At 25.4% G+C, this 24,239-nt stretch overlaps 1 protein-coding gene across 2 annotated transcripts in view; it reads right to left on the bottom strand.

The window, feature by feature from the left end:
* LOC132919708 (MICAL-like protein 2) overlaps positions 1 to 22,791 on the bottom strand; it is a 29,584-nt gene extending 6,793 nt beyond the window's left edge. The window contains exons 1-4 of one of the 2 annotated variants that reach the window (XR_009660664.1): positions 22,409 to 22,791; positions 9,699 to 9,867; positions 7,897 to 8,081; positions 4,898 to 4,989 (exon numbers count right to left, since the gene is read on the bottom strand). Coding sequence is in view for 1 of the 2 variants with exons in the window: in XM_060981497.1 (XP_060837480.1) it covers positions 4,898 to 4,989; positions 7,897 to 8,081; positions 9,699 to 9,850 (429 nt within the window). In the remaining variant the exon portion in view is untranslated. The remainder of the gene's footprint in view (positions 1 to 4,897; positions 4,990 to 7,896; positions 8,082 to 9,698; positions 9,868 to 22,408) is intronic. The other variant, XM_060981497.1, reaches the window with a different exon arrangement.
* Between the last annotated feature and the right edge of the window lie 1,448 nt (positions 22,792 to 24,239).

Below are 24,239 nucleotides of genomic sequence, written 5' to 3'. Positions count from 1 at the left end.
TAAGGTTTTAAAATTTCATGAAATTTATTTTCTTCAAATACTTTCATTTCAATGAAAAATAAAATATAAATTATTATATCTTAAAGTTTATAATCGCATAAACTTACAAGTGAAAATTTTTAAAGGTTGGTTTATTGTGTGAAATAAAGAAATATAATGTATAATAAATAATAATAATAATAACCATAAGGATCCAATTAATAATACAAGTGATAAATTCTAGGGCTACTTTTTTTTGTACTATTTGATTTATTGCTTAGTAAGTTAAAAATATTTTCCCAGACACTTCGAAAAAAATATCAAAAATGTATAATGCATATTTTTGCATATTTACTATCAATATTTTTTGTGTATAATCAATATATTATTTCTAATCAACTATAACCGAACACGTTTATTAAAAGAAGAAAAAATATTTTTCAATATTTTATTGAAAAATTTCAAGTGAAATATTTCAAATTTAGAACCCTATTCTAAATCAATACTAGAATCATAAGGAAAACTTACTTTTTGTCCTATTAACATTTTAATTCTCGACGTTATTAAACATTACGTATTTTAAAAAATAATAAAATTAAATAAGTATTATACAATATGAGAGTATCTTATAAAGATGTATGATCATTAACAGAAAATTACTATAACCTATTACTATAACAAAAAACATTATATTAAAAATAACTACAAAATGTAAACGAACAATCACTGTAACATGAAACGCTGAACTAATGACACTAATTTTGAATATTTTGTTATAGGTATATTTATTATTTTCTCTAATTAGCTTATAATTAATTAAACCATTGAAAATAATTTACTTCAAATAAAAACTCACTGTAATAAATGTAACTTATAGGTGAAAATATTAGGTAGAATCGGCAACTGACAAGGTCATAAGTTAACCACAAGAAACGACAAACCGCAATAAATTTAATGTAATGACATTTGAAACAGTTATAATTAAGTATCCAACTAAAAATAAAAATTTCTTAAATACCATTGGCTATGTGTATTCTATAAACATACTCGTAGACAACAGTAGATATTAAATTTGATATTTAAACAATAGCAGCCAATGAATAAAACTTGAAATAAAATAATAATTTTGATTTATAAATATCCGACTTGTTGACTTTTGGACAATATTTGTTAATGAATGGTATGACTTGTTATAAAACACGTTGACTTTTACCTATGAGTCATTTAACAATCGGAACTGGGTGTGAAATCACCACGCCTTGTTTGCTATTGTATTGTCTTTCTCTATACACAAACTTTATCTATTATTTCAAATTGGCATATGCTTAACGATGAACATTACATATGAATATAATATGGATACGTAATAATTTATTTATTTATTTATTTATTATAATTTAAAAATAATGATATTACAATTCTATAATACGATTTATCATTTATCAAACGTGACAGACGTTTAAGAATTTATAAGGTATTATACGCATATCGAGTATTATAAACTCAAGATTCATTCGAATTCGTTCAGAACTCTTTTTTAAGTTTAAATGTAATTTATTATTTAAACGTCGACAAACTCCAATTGTTACAATGAGATACTACATTTTATTGAAATCACCACTTTAAAAAGTCGTAGAAAATATCTAATATTTTAAAAATTTTAATATAAATCAATAAACAACAAAATAGACTGCCCTAGAATTAAATTATAGGTACTGTTAATTTCAAAAATTAGGAACAGCAACAATTTTATTATTAAACTCACTAATAAAAATTACTTCTCATCCGCAAATGTATTAATGTCTGTTAGTTATTCGGACTGTATAGATTTATCTAACTGTAAACCTTATGAATAATGATGTAAAAAATATTTGTAAGCCAAGATGATGCTGTTAATTTTTTTGTTATTTGTTATGTCAGATTGTATTATATTTTATAAGTAGTTTTTAACTTATACTATCTTTTATTGTTATCCTTTTTTTTATGTTCAACAGGTACTGTTAAAATTATATTAATCTTTATTTTAAATAAAGTTTTTCTAAACAAATAAATCATTTACTAACAAATATGACAAAATATGAAAATTAAACATGATTAAAATTGTAATTTGTAATATATAAATTATATTCTCTAATATATCTTACGTAATTAAGTTAACAGCTTTAAAATACAATACTTCAATAGAATATTTCTTGCAAGTTTCATTTGCTTTTTCAGATTCATAATTATTAATAATTAGCGATTACTATTTTAAATGATTGAATATAGATAACAATGTACGTGCCTAACTAAGAAGCCATTAAGATTCATTCAATCATAGATAGGCTTTTAGAAATTGGATAACTCTTCAGAAACTACCCAATTCAACTCATTTAAATGTCATGTACATTTAAAATAAGCAATTATTTATTTGTCTTAATTATTGTTATATAATAATATAAAAGATACCTATACAATAAACATTTAAATGAAAAACAAAAATAATAAATAAATGTAATAAGTCACAAGTGGAATAATTTATATATCCTATTATATTACCATAAAATTAATACCTTGAAATAAATGAAATGTAAGAATTGTCTACGCAATTATATTTACTACTTTAATAGTGAATTAAATTGTGATAACTAAACAGCTAATTATATATTTTAAACGTTTCCAATGAATATCTAACTTATCAAACTGAATTCTCTGTAATTAAACTTATAATATAATAATATAAAAAAAATTTTTTAAGCCATTATAGACAAAATACAAATTGATGGGACAGGATCGCTTTATGTGACTATGTGTATAGTAGGAAGCATACATTTTATATTGTTCTCAATGGCGCAAGCCAGTTTTATTTAAAAATTATAAATACATTTGAGCATAATAAAATAAACACATTATAAAAATGATTCCGTTCTGAGATTAGATCTAATAAATAATCATTTTATTTAAAAATAAATATTAAGTTTTCTGTTGAAGCTATAATCAAAATTTACTTAAGCAAATCTACACATGCAGTTTAAAATCTACGAAAACTTTCACCACACAACCCAAAGCATAATTTAATTTAAAAATTATATATATTATACATACATGCATACATATAATATAATATATATACATGTATATATTTTACCTTCTAGCAGTAGATCTCAGGCTTATAAGACCCCATAAGATCCAAGCTGTCCTCCTGGACAATAAAAATAAATAAACATAAGAATAACGATCTGTTTGGGTTATGCATAAATAATAAAATTAAAATATAGTACATTTTGACGTAATAAATTATTAATACTATGCATTCAAACTTAATAAAAATAATAACAAACCATAAAAATAATAAATTCAAAGCTTATTATTCTCACGAATATTAACAATAAAAAAATCAAAAACTAAAAATATATAGGTACACAGATAACCATAATAACGTGTCAGACAATTTTATTTACATTTCACAAAATGCTTAGAATATTATTTAACAAAACAAAATATAACTACAATTTATTACGTCAAAAAAAAATGACAAAAATACATAAAGAAATGTTTTCATTCTAGAATAAGTTGCGAATATAACTCTTGAAACACATAATCTAACTTTATAATTTTAAGTTAAATAAATCATATGTATCAACCACGATTTGTTAAAATTATATTTACTTATACGGAGAGACTTTTTATCACACACATTATTTTAAAATATATTAATTTCCAATTGAAATAAAAATACATACATATATATAATATATATATATTTATTATCATTATAATTTTTTAAGTTTTTACTTTTTTTTAAATTTAGGTGAGCGAAGTAGTAAACCAACAATTTGCGGGTACCACTATACTCCACTCCCATAAACTTTAAATACTTACTTATAACTCATAAACTACAGGTACTTGTCCGAATTTAAATTTTTATAAATCAAAATATTCCGAAAAATAAGTATTTTCTACTTCAAAATATGAATTAAAATTAACGTTATCATTCACAAAATTAAAACTGTGTTTTAATTCGAATAGAAATTATGTCAAAAAAAGTATTTTAAAAAATATTAATATATTTTAAAATAATGAATGTTATAAGAAAAGAATCACTCAGTATATATAATTTATTCTACGGTACTTACGAATATAACGATTTCATTCTTTAATAAATATTTCATGGTTTTACATTTTGTTTTTAAAAACGTGTCGTAGGTATTATTGATATCTAATAAAAAACTGGCTGATTAAGTTTGATGCCTTAATGTGCCTTCGCTAAAATATTATGAAAAATTGAAAAGTACACTATTATATTTAACTCACCTACTCAAGTGATGGTGTGTAAAAAAGTAGTCTAACAACGAACCATCAAATGAGTGAACAACTTTAACTTTCTTAAACATGTGTTTTTAAATCAAAATAATGAATTTTAATTTAGTTCATGGTTTATTCCATAAATAAACAAGAAAATAATTTTAAATGCTACATTTAGTCGTTTATTTTTTCCGACAATTTCTTTTAGTCAAAAAATATAAATTATAATTAACTATAAAAGTACTCTAGAAATATTTATACTGAGTATTATAATTATTTTATTTATAGAATACATATTATAAATTACTTATAATATAATTCAAAACATAGAAAAATAACGTATAAATCATAAATTTTTTTAAAGTCAAAAATATAATAAATTATATAAGTTGTAAACTATATTCTATATAGAATGTGGCAAAATTAAAAAACGCACAAAACACAGGGTGGTATTATCAGCCGTATTCAATTATACCGCATTTGGAAAAACATTCCGCAGAATTAAAAAAATAAAATTTTTACTCTAATAACGGCAAAAGCTTATGATTAATAATTATTTAACACGTTTATTAAATATATTGAGCTCAAATAATTATCCTATTAAAAAATAACGAAATAAAATAAAATTGTTCACCTTTGTTGGAGCATTTTGACCGGATCCTGTATTAGTTCTGGGCCGTTCAACAGTGGTCGGCGATTCAGGTGATGTTTTCACAGGCGTCGTAGCTATATATAAAATAAAATACATTAATAATGAGAAAAGACACAAACGAAATCATAATCAAAACTGAAAGACGATGTCAAAGAAACTGACTGCAGTAGGTAGTATAGTAGCTACTATAGCAGTCAATAGCTAGTGGTGTGCGGGGCGGGCATAATAATGAATTAAGACGCGTGGAAGTCAAACTAAGTTTAAAAAAAGTACATTTTATTATTCTGTGAGCACAACATATCATAATTGGTTGCATCCTGGATTTGCCAATGAAAGATTAGCACTGTTATATATGACTAATAAACATTGACTATAAATCATTTTAATTCTAATTTTCTTGACAGTTTAACCAAGATACTAACAAGTCAAATAAGTAACGAAGAGTCAAAGAATAACACAAATATCGAAATAAAAATAAAATAGTTATTAACTCATTTACTTACCAACTTTTATGAATATAAATATTACAATAATATAAAACACAAATAAACATAATAAGAAATATTTAGAAACTAATTAAATAAAATCAGTTTTTGCATTATGTGATCAAAGCACTTAAAGTTTAGTATAGGTCAATTCTACAATTTTTCTTAATCTATTAAATATTTCACCGTATAAAGTTAATACAACCATCTTAAAAATAAATACCTATAATAAGTCGTTGTTTCTGAACTTCCGTAAAATATATTGTAAAAAAAATAAAATTATAAAAATAAAACAAAAAAAATAGAGAAAGCTAAAAGGTAAACGACATCAAGCCTACAATAATAAGTAGGTACGTTAATACTCTTAAACGTGATCTTCAATTTGCTTTATATAATGAATGAAAATGAAATAACAATAAATTCTGTTCTTGTTACGAAATGCGTGGTGGTAATAATTGTACAGCATAAACTTGCAATTATTTAGAGCTCACACAAGGCATCTTAAATATATTTTTTTAGGTCATTCACACAGTAAATATAGTTACAAATCAGTAGTAGGTAGTAGTAGAATTAGTGAATCAGTGGTAGTAGTATCAACAATGTATACCTAATATAAAGTGTTTGACTGTTAAACTCCGTGTAAAACGAACACGAGTACAAATTAAATCTACAGACTGGTGGTCAAGAGGTTAAACATTAAAAAAATATAACCTCATACAAGGGTCAAATTATCAAAACGACTTACGAACCAAAAATTGAGAGAATGTTTTTCGTCTATTTTTTCTAATCGGCTAGTAAAATGAATTGGAATGTAGCCAAAATTCAAATTTTGAAGTCACGGTTAGATGTTTTATTAAAACCTGTTTTCCTACAGAAGGACATTGGTCAGGTGATCTGCGTTAGGGCCGTTCAGCCAACGTTAGTTTTGCAAAATTGTGCAGTATGTTGTATACAAAACACAACGGATGTTTATCTTGTGTAATCTTCAGAAACATGTAACATAATATGTTGATTAAATTTTGTCTAGTACATTAATTTTGAGTATTATGCCAAAGTCATTGCAATTGTGGAAATGTGTGGAAAGGGCAAATCTAAAATCACTATCAGTGAAAGTTTCTCATTGGGATCAACGCGCACATGTGACCTTAATAAATTATAAACAGTGTTGCGAGAACCGGTTTTCATGTCTCTATCACACTCGATGTCTTTCTCCTGTTATATGTCGAGTTGCCAAACGGCACTGCTAAGTTAATCAGCAATATATACTATATACGTACTGGCCTAATTGTAGAAACGTTTTTAACTCCGCCTATAATACTGCGTTTCATGATTTTTCAAAGGTTACGGCTACTGACCCAGTGAAGATCACGATCAATTACAACATATATGTACCTAGATCTAATCAGAGTCTGGGTAAAATAATTAATATTTCGGATTAATGTATACTATTTAACTAGAAATTATTAAGCAAAATAATGTCAATAGTATAATTACTATACCTTTACTTATACTTGACAAACATTCTTATACAGATTAAATACAAATTAAGATTATGTATATAACATGGTTAATTTACTATTGTGACGTTATTAAAAATGCACTAAGAAAACTAATTTGTAAACAATATTTGGATGAAACGGACATTAAAATAATAAAAATAATATCAAATAATGCACTCTGCGCTGAAAGTAAAAATTCACTTAAAATATTACATTTTATCGCAATAAAATAAATAATAAATGTTTACCTACTTTTAATAATATCGTAGCAAATTGATAACTAACTAAATACTTAAGTATAAGATTATTATATAAATTTATAATTTTACTAAATCTTTAAAGGATAATTTTACCAATTTATAATAACTACTAATAGGTTTTTATACCTCATTGGTGGTCTTTTTAGACCTTTCCAGTTTCCATTAGACCAAGTCGATCACACGCACCCAATATAAACAGGTTTCCTACCACCATTTCCGGCAAGCTAAACATACGTGCACGCATGCACCGCCTTCAAATTACCATCCTGTGTAGAAGAGTCTACTTTAGGAAAAAATCACATAGTCACGACTTGATTTTATTTTTTTTTCTTATATATTCATTGCATATGTCCAGTAGTAAAAAAAACTATTGGCAATTTCGGAAAAGATTATGTAAATATTTTTTACATAATTACAAATCATTATGTAGGCAGTACTCGTATCTCCAGGTAGTTTTGAAAAAATAAAAAACTTATAAACATTTATTAAAATAAACTATTGTGTCAAATAAACTTATTATTTAAAGAAATTCAATAGGTATTTACTGTGAAATTCATTATGTGACTTGTTTTATTAAAATAAAATTCAATCAAATATTACCTACAAAAGTTTATACGCTTGAACATCAATACCCAAAAAAGTTTATCAAAATAAAAGTTCTATACATATATTATTAATATTAAATATCATGCTATTAATTAGTTTTAAAAAATAAAAAATGTCAGTCTTTAAATTACCTTGTGATGAGAACGTTTGGTAGAACTGTGATAAGTAAGTCAATATCGATAATCTGTCTGGTATTTCGACGCAAACCATGTCTTCTGGATCTAAAAGTGCAGGAATACCCAGGTGATTTTCAGCAACACGAAAAGCTAACTCATTGTTACCGTAAATATCATTTTTGTCCAAACTATTATAATCACTGAAAAACATATATTATTAATAGACATTTTATAAAAATCCTATAATTTTTTCTTTTTAAAAACATGAAAATTGTAAGTATTAAGTAGAATGGTAGTTTTCCACGGTCATGATTTTCTGTGATATGTGCGCTTCATTTTCTATGTATTGAAAAATTATTTTTCCTTAGGCAATTTTCTTTTCTATTTATTTCAAACATAAACCTCCCTGATGTTTTTGTTATGTTACATGCGTGTTTTATTGTTATTATCTTTTTAGTTATTATTTAATAGGAGATGAGAAAAATACTCATTTCATGGGCATGAAAAATATGCTACCTACAATAACCGAAGCGAATTAAAGATTTGAAACATATATACACTATATATACACATTATACGTGATACTGAAGTTAAGCGACCTTGACTTCGTCTTAACATATAAAGATAGTAAAAATATTGGCAGCTATAATGGACTAGAGAAAGGTTATTAATCTTTATATATATATACAAATACAGAATTAAAATATGATGATCTTTTTATTATACTTTCCAATTTTAAATGTATTAACTAGTCTGTTGTTACATTTGTAAAAAAGAAAATATACTGTATAAGTTTTTTTTTTATTATTTAAAAATTTACTGTTATTACAATAGTATAATTTCTATTGGAACTTTTATTTTACTTAACAATATGTATAATACAACTGCAACACCATTATATTTAATTACTATAAATATAGATGACGTAAGCTAGGAATATCTTATAGTATAAAAATGAAACTAAAGAATATTATGTTTTAATCAGTATTACAAGTAAAGCATCCACAATTTTAAAAGGTTTCCGAATTTAAGTATCATTTTGGTTTTTTATGTATACGTAAATATTAAGGGTAGAGTACAAAAATATGAAGTATATGAACAATACAATGTATAAAGTATCAAAAAAAAAGAGTGCCATTTGTATTTTGGAGTTATAAGTATTGATCGTTAATATACACAATCACAAAAAATATACATACTGTGGATCACCTTTAATTCTGTCTACTTCTAATAGTTAAGACTCTAACTGTATGTCTGTATTGCCAACATGACAATTTGTTAATTTTATCGTATTTTGTAACAGAAATATTACCTAGAGTTGATATTTTATTGTATTTAATTTTATCAAAACACTTAATTCACTCAAAGGTAGGTAATGTACAAATTACCCGGTTAATGTACAAAATAAACGTTTTGCAAATAATATTTTTAGTTTATCCGATTGGCATGGGTAATGTTCATTGTTCATATTACCCTGGTAATTTATACTTTATCCAATTTTCGTACTCTAGCCGAAACATATATATAATAATTAAATAAAGCATTACTATAGGTAACTAAAAAAATATAATTTATTTAAAGTTATATTAAAGGATTATGTATTGTAATTATAGTACAGCGTTTTGCACCAAATTAATAATCAAGTACTTAACAATTGTACGTAATATATAAACTCCTTAATTTTATCATAGAAGTTATACGTATAATTTTATAAGTATATAGAAGTAAATTAACATGTAAGAGTGTAACATGAAATATAAAAAAACAATGAAATAATAAATTAATAATGTTTAATTTTGAAATTACAAAATACTTACATCAAGTCAGGTCTAAAATGATGAATAAGTGCACAAAATGCAAGTCCATCTTTCCATGAAGTAGACATATTTTCAATAGACACTCCATCATATCCTTGAGTCACTCGCTTACACCATAGTTCTAATGCTTTAGTGCCACGTCTTTCTCCCATTTTACTTATTTTAAAAACTGAAATAATATACATAAAATATAAATAAAGTATATAATATGTGCCATACAACTTACAAATTACTACTTAAAAAGTTTTCTTTTAAATATATTATACTTCAATCTGAATATAGCTTATATAACATTATATATATACAATGTCCAGCCTAAAAAATATGCGATGTGTACTGTATATGATAGCTCATTAACAATTTTACGTTTTTTTTCCAACGGTACCTGATTATTATATTGTGAATATAATAGATATAAAACGTTTGTTCTCTTGCGGTCAATACACACATATGTGAAGTGCATAGCGACTAGATTATATTGTTGTGAATCTTGCTGGACTTATTATATTTTTTTTTGTCGAACCCGTTTGACGACACAATGAAACTATACCCGCTTGTTACATAACGGATTATTATTTTATTTTTTTTAATTTAAAAAACTATGTATGTATTTTAAAACACTGATATTGTAGAATTTTTTACGTTAATAGACAGCAGATAAAAATGTAGAGGTCGATAACATTAACAAATGTTTATAGCCAAGTATAATTACAATAGATACTGTATCCTATATTTTAATAGGTATATTTACTATAAGAAAAACTACAATTTATGTACACAATTTAATTACAATTTAACTTTTAAAGATCCATGAAAATACTTAAATTATTTGATAAAAAATAAAAATGCATTCTATTTAATCCATACAACAATTACGTAAATAAACTAAAAAAATTATTGATACTGCAATACTACATTTTCTATTAATAATAAGCAATAGAATTTATGATATCAAAAACTTAAATATTTATAAATTGTTTAGAATAGTAATAGTTTTCAAAAAATTAAGAAAAATAATAAAACAATGGTATAGAAAACAAATACAATCTATTTTTGTGATTCAGGAAATAATGAATAAGAACTTATATTTTGATTAGTTGTTTATTTTGTTATTTATAAGTATAATTGTAAATGAATAAGGAATATTTTATTGACACTATAAACTACATTATGTTTGCATAAACAAATATCCAAAACGTGTGAAGTGTATGATTTAATTTCTTTACTTTATAGGTTTTTAAATATCTTATGTCGAATAAGTAAAATAAGCTGTAGATTTATTTTCCATTTTACTAATGTAAAACAGAACATTCGAAATTTATAAGGCAATGTAACAAGTTAGGTATTGGTCATGTTTCATTTTATATTCATAAATATATTACGTAGTAACGTACGTAGATAATCTATAGGCCATAGGTACTTTTGCTCAAAAACAACATATGGCTTCCATACTTAAGAAATAATATTAATATATATATAATATCTGCATATATAAATTTTGTTAGGGTAATATATATCCCTACATATATTGTATAAATATATAATACATAAACCTAGATACATAGTAAATCTCGCACATAAGCACTGTATCCTAACAACTTTTTAATTTATGTGATATATAAGTGAAATAATGTACCTAGAAAACTATAAGGTTTATTACTTTTTAAATTAACCTATCAAATAATATAGATTTATTATATTTGAACTTCTCCAAAAATGTAATTTAAACGCAATTTTTTTACAAGGCTAAATTTATAAAATTTGCCTTATACGGATTTAACGGATATCAGGGTAAGTCCTTGGATCTTCTAAACATGGACAAATATAAATGAAAATAAAGTAAAGAAACTCTTCTTATTGGTTATATTTTTATTCTGATTCTTTGTATAATACCTGTTTCCATCAACTACGTACTTAATCTTAACATAATACAATATATACCATCGTGTTGTACACCAGTAGGAAATAGAAAAAATATTGAAACAAACAATTTATTATTCTAACTGTATAATATGGTAAGCTATATAACAAATAACGAAATATATTATTCAACAGTTCAACACATAATATAGTAATATATACACCAAACTTTTTTGTAATTTAACATGTAAAATTAGTTATTATATAATAATTTGAATACAATTATACATTTTTTTTTTTTTAATAACTGTACCTACTAATACTTTTAAAACTCGGTTAAATTTATAAACATAATATACACTTATAATTATTTGCGCCCATCATTCCATTTTTTATCAATTAACATTTTAAATTGAAGTCTACCAATATAATAATAAGATTATCTAATTTAAAAATGAAAAGCAAAAATTGTTTTGGTACATATTTTGAAATTGTACACCTATAATTTTAGAAAAAATATTTTTGTTATTATTTTTAAATATACAATTGTACTAGTTAATTAGTATATGTAGGTACAAGTTGCACGCAAGAAATTGTTAGTGTGACTATAGAGAAAACATGTATGTATCAAGATCACATAAACGACCGGTTCCGAATGCATATATTATGATAGACGACTGGTTAACGGTTTATAATGCGACTTTCCGGATGATGGCCAATTACTTTGATTTTGCATAGCGTATACATAGGATATAATATTTACAACTGTTTATAGTATATAAACACTTCCAGTTTTGTTATAGAAATTTTAATTCATATTATAAACAATATCATATATATGACATTTACAATAACCTAACTGTCATTTTATACATAACACATACACACGATATACAATATAACACACATTAACACTTAGCAGTTAATAGTATAGTCTTACATTATATTTTGATTAAATTAGATTTAAAATGTATTAAACGTTTATTATTTATGTTATTTACTTAATCACATATGAATTACGAATAGGAATGGAACGGAAAAACTATATAGGTACTTATAATAATGCAATGGTAAAAGTAGTATCTATTATTATTATTAACTTTATAATATCACTAATATTCAGTGGCGGCTTGCTATAAGAATAATAGGAGCGACTTCTTCTGCCCCGAAAATGGGAAAAAAATTGTTTAGTAAGTACTTACTTACATAAAAAAAGATATATTTATTATAACGTGATCTTATGTTTTAAATTTTAAATCATAACTATTAACAATTGAACCATATTATGTCCGTATGTACCTAAATATGACTTAATACTTAACCTAACTGTCCTAACTAAACGTATTTATTGTCTTTAATTTGGACATAGTAAAGAAAAATTATTGATTTCAAAATTCTACTCACGTTATACATTTTGTTTCTAGAATACTAACAACAAAACACTGGATGCATAATAATGTTTTAACGGCATGAGTATGATTATTATTACTTATTAGAATATATACAAATTAAACAATGAACTATTAATGATTATGGGGTTAAGTTACAACTAAAATACAAATTATTTATCGAGGGTATGATAATATGGTAGGTACATGTATTGAAATTTTAATTAATTGCAAAACATATATTAGATGTAAAAATCATAGTTATTAAAATGTTTTATAATTATCAAAAATGGTAAATTAATAATCGTATAAAAAAAACACTTTAGTTAACTATTAAATAGAGCAAAAATTATATTTAACGCCGATAATATTATGAAAAACTTAACTTACTTACATAATATTTAAGTAAATATCTAAATTTTTTTCATACTTAAAAATATTATTGTTGTCAATCTAATCGATCTAATAATTATATAAATATTGAATTAAGTATGCCAAACTAATAATTTAAAATACATTTTATCTATTTAACTATTTATTCATTTTAAATACATACTTAATAATAATAATAAATATAAATCATACCTAACCAATTATAAATCACGATTAATGATAATAAACAATAAACGATAAAAAAATAATTATAATCAAATGGTTTAAAAATATAATAATTGGGACCTGATATTGTATAAGAATATATTTTACTATACGAGTACGTATAAAATATCAAATAATTATTATTTATATGCACTATTATGTCAATACACTAACAAGTAATAAACTAATAACACAAATTATTTATCTACTTTAACTTCCTGTGCGGAAATGAATGTCATTGCGCCACTACCTGTATACAAGTCACACTGATATCCTATTACCTACAGACTTTTTCCCACACTGAACAAGTTCATTTGTGTTTCCGGACCGACGAACACATCAAACAGATGCACATATCCATCCGGTTGACGTTCAGGTTTACAAGGAAACCAGTTTAGCCATACAATAATAATGGTCAACTTACCCTCAAACAGGACAATACTCAAATTACAATATTTAGTTACTAGATTATCAAAAAATATGATGATTAATATTGAATATTGATATATTATAACATACTACATACAGTATCGAAGATGTTTCATAGCACATAATGTTCAGTGTTCACTACACAACTAATTCACCCACGAGGCTATAAAAATGCACCAACCACATATATCATATTATCATATCAAAGAATCATTGGAATACATTATAAACTAGAGAATATTCACCATAGCTCGTTTTTACAACACCAAATTTAAATTATACTTACCAAATTAAATTTTAAAAGGGTGATAAGTATTAAGTAGGTAAATAAAAGGGTCTACTAAGTAGGTACCACTCTGCTGTACAATAGATAAAACAGTATGGACAGGTTCATGGTATAAATAGGTAATATAATAATTATCTTTAAATGAATCTACATAATACTTTAAAAATGCCATTATGAATAGTAAAAATTAATAATATAAAAGTTAAGTCTCCAGGAATAATGTTTTTGAATAATAAACGTACTATAAAAACTATAAAATTAAAGATTTTATGCATTTTTAACTTTAAAATACTTTTAAGTAAATAATAAATGTTCATAATTTTGTGGAATTTTGTAAAAAAATTGAATATCAAAACAGGTACACATAAAAAAATTGTACCTATTAGTATTTTTAGTATATCTATACAAATATAATATAAGAAACACTTATAAGGGATCGTGTATTAAATTTCCAAGGCCCAACAAATATTTTTTTATAGAAAAAAAAGAAAAATTCGAAAATTTCTCATGCCTATAAATAACTTAAAAATAACCTAAACATTTTAAAATTATATCATGCATAGAATATGATAATATTTAAACACTTAGTTACTGAAAATGTTAAGTTTCTAAGTTATTTGTTTTTGAATAACTATAACAAAATAAAGAAATTAGTTTTGCCGAAAAATAATATATTTATAAAAATTTTCATTTTTATATTTCCTGATTATAAGGAAAAGTACCGCAAATTCCCCTCTTCGTTCAAAAAGTAAGTACTAACTAGAACCAATTTTCAACCAGAACTCCTCCCTAATTTGAAAATCTAAAATTATCTATCTTCTATAGATAAAGCAATTAATTTTATATTTAAGTTATTATCTATTATAATAGATATTTTTAATAAAATCATTTTTAAATTTTATGGAATGTACACATTAGGGAAGCGTGAATGAAAAACAAAAAAGGTATAATGTAGTTTCCAGTTTCAGTCGAGTAATTTGTCAATAACATTGAAGAAATTTCATTTGTTAATTTGAACAACATATATGTCTATATTTGTCTATCTATTTCTCAAATGACACGCTCTATTTAACGAACAGGATTTTGTTAACCATGGTTTAAAAGAAAGTTATGATATTAATAGAAAGAAAGTTTTGTCATTAAATGTTGTAACTATCGTTTATTTCTAAAACTTTAATTATCATTTGATTTTTGTAAATCTAAAATGCTAACTTGTGTATTTTGATTTACATTTATGTAAACATTATACCTAGACAACGAAATGATAATATTATAATAATATAAGGAATAATCTTGATAATATACTCTCTTGTTAACGAGACCTAAACCACAACACGTAAGCTCCACTAATTTTATGTATGGTGTTCAACAAAAAATATTAATAATATTATACACGACAATCGAATCTCATTTTACTAGCAGTAGAAATAAATTTTAATACAGAATTATTTGATAGTTTGGTAAAAATGTAGTAGTCATTCACATGGCTACTGAAAATAAGTACACCTCCGCGAATTAATTTTTTATTCGATATAAACTGACATACTGGCGCAGGTAATTCTAAATGACATGATTACTTTTTTTTATCCTAACTCGCGTGGTACTATTAGGAATTTAAAATAAATTTTATAATTAACATAACTTAACAATGTAGTATGCTCCGCATCGAAAATTTAATATTTGTTACGGCAAATACAGTATGGTAGGTAGTAGGTACAATGTACATACATGGTAAATCATACGTAAATCACAATAAAACATAGTATATTATATCATACGTCAATTAATTATGTACATATAACTATATAAGTGCATGTGTTTTACGTAAATAATAATAAAAAAAATACCAGAATATTATCTGCCAAAAATGTACAAACTATTTCAGTCCTGATCCAAAATTGTCAACATCAATATTGCAAAAATCTAATTATTCTAAACGGCTAAACTTAGTTGTAAAATAATACAACTAAGTTTTTTAGTAGACACGCGGTCAACAACTTAATGCATGAGAAAATAATATGATATAGTGGTTTATTTTTTCACACTCGTTCGTATTATCTAAGAACTTGGAAACTAGTTTATCGTATTATGACATCGATTCATATCTATCTTAATATACTTATAACATTATTTCAACACAAATGTTCCGAAATAAATAAAACTTCAGGACTGTATAAATCATAGTTAATCAATGTTAAAACCATTCAAATTTGATTATAAAATAGACTTTAATCTATTTTGAAATCAATGATCAAAACATAATAGTCTGAAAAATAATTTTATCTTGATTATTGGATTATTTGGATTGTTTTAATAGTATATTATATTTTTGTACCTTACACTTAGATAAGTATTGTTATTACTTTTTAAATGTTTACGAATATTGTACATGCTATCATTGTATATCTACTTACATTTAATTTAATTCAACTTACACCACTAAATATATATCTAACTTTTTGAACGAATTTTTAGTTGTATAACTTGTAAGTTTCAATTATTTTCAATTTATTATTTTATGATATTATACTATACAGAGTTATTCAAAATAACTCATCTGAGTCAAATGCTTATATCTTTTTAGTTTTCAAGTTTAGAGTAACATATGATACATTAAATAAAAGAATAACATTTCAAATTTATGTATGTAATAGTACCAAAAAATGTTCCACGTGACTTCCTTTGGTTACATGGATAACATCTAATTGAATCTCTAATTTACTCTATACATATCAGTTGTAATTGACTGCGCTAATTTTTAGGTCGATAATGGTGATAACTGATAAATATACAGTATCTAAAATACTTTATTTTTAATATATCTCCAAAATATCTAATTAAAAGGCGTAAGATAAAGTGACCTAAGAAGCCAGGTGAAAATCATCGGGTAATACATTTTGAATAACTCTGTATATAAATATATAACGATATTAAATGATAAACTAGTGATAAACATAAAGTAAATTTCTAGGTAAATTCTTACCGAGATTAACTACTCATACATACTACATATAGATTATAGGTATAGCCTGAACTATTATATTCTTCTGTCTCCTTTGTAAAATCGTTGAGCGGATAAATTAAATTTATGAGAAGAATTCCCCAACAAATATTTTTATATTATTTTATTACAGCTTTATTACCTAACCTAGGGGGGTGGTAACTTTAGAATCAAATTCGGCTATTAAATATAATTATCAAACATCAATGTATCAACTCAAAATAATTGGAAATTAACACTTATTTATTAGATCCTATGAACAAATTTAAATTGTCAACCTAATATTAATTAATAACACCACATGGTAAAAGATTTAAAAACCTGTTTCTTTCAATTCAACATACGACTGGTCAGATTGGAGTGATAGAACCAAAAATCGCTCTAGTATCCACAATATTTGTTACGTTTTCATCGTTTACAAACTGTGTTTGATTTATCCGACAACCACAGGGGTCCCGAACAGACGCCTATTATTAATCCAGTCGGCTTTGAAAAAAGAAGAATAAATTCATAAAAAAAAAAATAGTATTTTTAAAAATAAGCACCACTATACAAATGTACCTACAATACAAATTAAAAGGCTCATTTCTTTTAAGCTCGAGGTACCAAAAAAAACCTGTTATGATTTAATCTGGCCTCCGGGGACAATGGCTTTTATTTTATTATTCTATCTTGTACCTAGTGGTTATTTACCAGTTCAATGTTAATGTTGTTTTGTTGATCAAACGAACTGGTTGCCGCCATTCGGCAGTGAGAATCGTGACCTAATAATCCTATTTTAATTTTCTAACAAATACGATACAATATAGATTAGGTACTGCAATAACCTCTTATCAGCTATACTTTACACTAAATAGAATATTTTTTTTTTGTAATAGTTCTGCAAATCAATATTAAAAAAATTACTAATTTACATAATTTATCTAGTTAAATAATATGGTTAATACAAAAAATGTGTAAGGTACATGAAATGTATTAATATTAAATCTGCAGTAAAATATTTACACTCGAAACATAAAGTTTTTTCTACCTTAAAAAATTGAATTTATAAATACGAAGGTCCTACCATATTTCAACAAAAACAAACTATCCAGTATAATATACACTAATGAAAAAGAAATAGATACACGATTTATATTTTTCATTTACATTTTTTATACGTGAAAATAATAATGATAATGAATCGCAATATAAAAAAAATTAACTTAAATAATATTATTTAAGTATTATTTCCTTAAAGGTTTATCAAATTACCGTGAAATTTAAAAACTGACTAATGGCTATAGGTATCATAACTGTATAAAGTGAGTAGTTTTCATATGGACAATTCAACAATATAAACATTTTATTGTAATACGTGTCGTTCCGAAAAACGTCTTATGAGTAAAAACCAAATTAATAAGTAGGTATCGATATATATTATATTAAAATAATTAAATAACATAATAACCTAAAAAATAAATTGTTATTTCAAATAAATGGGTGGGTAAACTTAACAGGTAATAATGAGTAACAAAACTTGACTATACACGGAATTATTATGTTGTTTTTTAATTGAACATTACACAATGAAGGTAGTTTGTGTTAAATAATAACATTATAGCCTATAGGGATGCATTAATGATTGGGTGTCAAAAACATCCCTCCCATTGCTGCACACTTATTTCCCTTGTCTAAAGGATAACGCAGAAACGTCTCTAATTAAGAAAATGTCAGAAAATATGTATAATATAGGTAAGCGTTCAGAAAGAACAATAAACGTCATGAAACAAGTTGTAACAATATTACCAACCTATTGTTTGTTAGTATTTATAGACCAGGTGGAATTTTATGGGGGAGAAAAATGATGAAAAAACCAAGAATAAGAGGGATAAGATCTGGTTAAATACATAATTTTATATATATACAATATGCCATGCATGTATATGTAGTATGTACCCACCTACCCGCCATTATTTTTTTTTCACGCTTCTTAGCCCATAGGCCCTTAACAAACACGTTTTCAAAAGGTGAACAATCACTGTGGTCGTTTGGGTTTGATTTTTATCTGGCAATAACTTATAGCGATATTTCTTAAAATATACGAGCAGATGTCTAACTCTAACCCTCTTTAATCTGAACATCCACAAAACTTGAATTCTGACCATTATTAAGCGGTAAAATCCCAGTTACACATAGCAACCCTTCAAAATACTTATATTTTAATTTAATAAAATATCATAAAAATTCCGAACAAAATTAATGTAAAGTTAAAATACAAACATAATATTCTACTTTTTTAACGTACAATTACAAATGTTTTAATACAGTAATTGTATTAACAACACATTATTCATATTAATACAATAAAATCAATAAATCTAAATACATGATTCCTTGTCATACATTTTAGACTATACATCGCAGATATAGTTACCAACAAGTTTGTTGGATGTATTTCATAGGCGTCTGCCATAGTTGTGCTGCTAACTTTATGAAGGTAAATACATAGGTACTTTTATATTATATAAACTCAAAGACGAACACATATAGTAATAAGAATACAAAAATTAAACATTATACTCATAGAGTGGCTAGGTAAATTGGGTCCGCGATAATTGTTGTTCATTTTTAAAACGATAAGTTGAGTCCCGGGTAAAAAAGGTAGTAGGTAACTTGGGTCCAGACTATAAAAAGGTAGTAAGTTGGCTCCCATCAATAAACCATTGGCGCAACTATAGGTCTAAAATATTAAAAACTTGGAACTTTAATATTTTGTATTTATACAATTTACTTTAGAATAATTCTGTTTTGTGACAAACTATTACAAGTTAAGTCTGAGACATATATTAAATTACAAAGTACAATACAAAAAAGAAAATTACACTCGGTAAAGAAAAACACATATGGGAACAAATGACGAAATACTCGTATATACTAATAATATTGTTAGATTAAAATAAGTTAAATGTTTATCATTAGTTTTTACCTAAAACATGATATTTATACAGATGTACTAAACATCTTTTCCAAGACTCAATTTTTAATTATTTATACCATATATCACTTATTTAGAACATGATATTATAAAAACCAGATATATTTTTTTCCGGGACTCAACTTACCAATTACCAATTTTTTTCTTTACCCAATTTACCAATCTTGCTCTCAGACCGCAGTAACTATAGATATTAGGTACCCAAGTATAATTCTGTGTATAATGTTTAATTGTGGTGGAATCCCAAAGAGAAGGTACCTTCTTTTAAACAACATAAAACACGTTAAGTCGAACTCCGTTTTTATATCTCTTTTTATTACTTTATTTTTTATTAGATATGTGCTGTTTATATGGCTGAGTGCAGTGTGCATAATATATACTATACGTATATAATTTAAATACTGTACATATATATAATAATCGCAATTATTTACCGCAGGCGCAATACGAATCTCTGACATTATGCCGTAGAACACAGAAGCCGTAAACAACAAAATCCATAATATAGTCTCCTAATTCCATTTGTGTTAGGTCTAGTGTTGGGATATCGTCTCATTTCATTCACGTTGGTGTAAGCCAGTATCATATGATTTTTCATTTTACGTGTTTTGTAAGTGTATAGGTGAAGTCAACTATAAATCATGACATTCATAAAACCATTTTACATGCAGTTCAATAAACCAACAAAATTGTGAAGATTTTGTTCAATACAGACGCGTTACACATTCCATAGTTTTTTACACATTTTTATAATGCAATTTTTTTACTACGTGAAAAATAAAAAAACTGACCTATTTATAAAACAATTTGTGTTGATTGTATGTAAAATACGAGGTAAAATGTATCTATTGTCCTTTAAAATAAAAAATAAATAATGTGAAAACAAATTATTGTAAAACTAATACCAGTATTCGTTTATAAATTGCGATGGTAGTTTTAGTTTAGTGTATACAAAATAATAAAATATATTAAGATAACAAAAATATTACGTAGTCAACTTATTCGTAACATCCGCACAAGCTCTATGTTTAAAATTAATTGTGTGACGAATTGCATAACATTAAATTCGGAAAAAATATATATTTACTTTAATATAAGTACCTACTTATTATGATGCATCAATATCATTCAAAAATGCACACGCTTTATATAAATTGATTTCTAAAACAGGTAACTGGGTTATCTATTATCTATAATAAGTATAATATAAATAATATGTATGTACTACCTATATTATGATTTATGTTTCATTGTCGAAAATATCAAGTATGTAGGTAACATTATGTAAATAATTTTTCATATTTAACAAATTAATTAGAGTATTAAACTATAATAAATAAGAAATAAATTAAAAACATTGTTATACAATTATTTTTCATTTTGAATATTTATTAATAATAATGTAAGACAATCAAAACGGTTTTTTATTTCAAATTAATAATTATAATAAGAATTAAAATTTAGTAGGTATTAAAAATAAAATAGAATAGAACCATAATTACACAACTATAAATTGAAAACTTAGTATTATAAATACAAACAGTTGTATTTTTTACGTACCTAGGAATGCTTATTAATTTTTATACCTTTTAAAATATTATTCCAATTTTCCAATTTTAGAATACTTGTCTATATTGATTATTGTTCAAAATTTACATTTCACAAATATGTAAGTAAATATAGAGAACAAGAAAAGTACAGTATGTTTAAAAATACAAAAATGTATTGTTTATGATTTATGAGTAAATCGAAGAAAATCCAAATTAACAAAAAATCTACCAAAATACCAGATAGATAATGAGGTAAACATTGTTAAGGCTAAGTGAAAAGGTAATCTTTGCTCTAACGTAAGCGAATCTAACTATCTACTAATAAGATCATGTCCATATGATGTTCAAATACATTGATAAAAATTACACAATAATAAATTGCGAACACAAAACCTACGCATCCACCTTTACCTATACGTTTTAAATTTTCTTTTCTATCATTCCGTATCATTCGAAATACTGTATACATAATACATCCTAAAAGGCCTAAACGAGCAGCAGCGAACGCAATGCGGCCTACAAATATAATCGCAATAGATGGATACAACACATTTACACAACTATTATAGTAATCATCTGCAATGGTAATGACGAATAACGAAGAAACATGTCGAGTACTGACCTGATTCGGGAATTTAGCTTAAATTTTATGTCGGTTTCCCGGCCAACTGGAAATCGATATTTGGGCGTAATATGAGCCAAGTGTAATATTGCCGATATCTTTGTGGACCGCACTTGTAAGTCGCACCTGCAGCTCCGATACGGAATATTGTCGCGTATCAACAGCGAGAACGCGCGGAAAATTGATAACGCACCGGAATTTGATACGTCAAAAATATCAAAATAATAATAAAGAACAGTGTACGGACAGCGCGAAAAACGATAACGGCGGAGCACAGTACGCTGACGAATGACGACTGACGAACGTACAGCCGAACACGCTACACGGGAACCGGGGAATTGTAACGTTGCCGAGAAGTTAACACGCAACGCATGTGTGTGCGAGGCGATTACCAACCAACACGCGAAATAAAACGGACGCTGGGCGGCAGCAACAGTTGCACAGTGATGCCACGTGCGGCGACGGAAAACCGACGTCGGCGCAACCGATATAGGTCAGTGGCGGCGGGCTAGCTGCTCGGACGTGTCGAGAAACGACCATATTATTATTACCTCATCCGGTAGTCCGAATTATAGTAATCTGTAATTTTATTACTGTCTTAGTAGAATATTTATAATATATATTATAATATTATAATACCATCAGCTATATTATTCACGTCTTATCACGTAAATATTATAGTCTTTAATTTTTTTTTTTTTTTTTAATAATGAATACCCGAGGTGATTTTTCCGCCGTTTATCTTGAATGACGGAAATAAAATAATAAGAAAAGAAAACCTAGACCTATAAAGATTTTAGATATTTATTATGCCATTGTAAATACTCGTTTAGAGACGGTTTAGACCTTAACCTTATAACAACATGGTATATATATATATTATAAGTACCTACTGAGGTATAAGTACACACAATAACCTTAATATAGACAACTATAGAATACGAGCCTATAACAATAATAGTCATAATCATAAATGGTATAGGTAAATGTATAATAATATATAAGCTGTCACCTGTCTATCTAACCTGCTTATACTTATATACGTAGTCTGTAGTCTGTGGTCTGTACATGGGTATCTTAGAATTTCTACTTCCTTTTCCCTATTACTCATTACTTTTAATCACGAGACCTACACGATGATGGTTGTAAATAAAAATATAATATAATATACCTAATACCTTTTTAGGAATATAAGTTTTGAGGAAAACAATAATTTTGAAACATTAAAAATCAAATCTGTATACCTATTATTTATTGCTTTTATGCTCATATTTGGGCAAACCTTGAACACTTCAAATTCAAATCATTGGCGCGGACTTCGTGAGTATTAACAGCAGCAAATATATACAAGTCTTATTAGATACCTACTGGGGCGATGCATTTATTGATTTTAATATTTTACAATGTATGTGGCTGTGTGTGCGTACACGGTCAGTAGTTCAAAAATGTTTTTTTTCTATAATTGATAAAACAATTATTTACCGAATATAATGAAAATTTAGTGTAAGATTCCACATAAGTTGTTCTTAAATCTGTATAAAAATATCAAAAATACATAGGCTCAATTTTTTTAATCTTCATTTGAAATTGAAATTTTTCAAAAAAGAAAGTTTACAAATAACAATTATTTAGTAGTAAAAAAATTAAATAAAATTAAAAAAAAAATAAAAAATTAAAATCTCCAATCATAATTCAAAAAAAATTTTCGTGAAGATTTACAACTTTTACGTATATTATGAATTTTTCTATAATACCTAATGACAATTTAAAAATATATTAATTAATTTTAAGATATTACCTATTTACATCATAAAGTTAATCACACTGTTTT

This window comes from Rhopalosiphum padi, chromosome 2 (genome assembly GCF_020882245.1).
Source record: "Rhopalosiphum padi isolate XX-2018 chromosome 2, ASM2088224v1, whole genome shotgun sequence".
Taxonomy (NCBI): domain Eukaryota; kingdom Metazoa; phylum Arthropoda; class Insecta; order Hemiptera; family Aphididae; genus Rhopalosiphum; species Rhopalosiphum padi.
The sequence above is the reverse complement of the archived record's forward strand: the minus strand, read 5'-3'. Positions and strand labels throughout refer to the sequence as shown.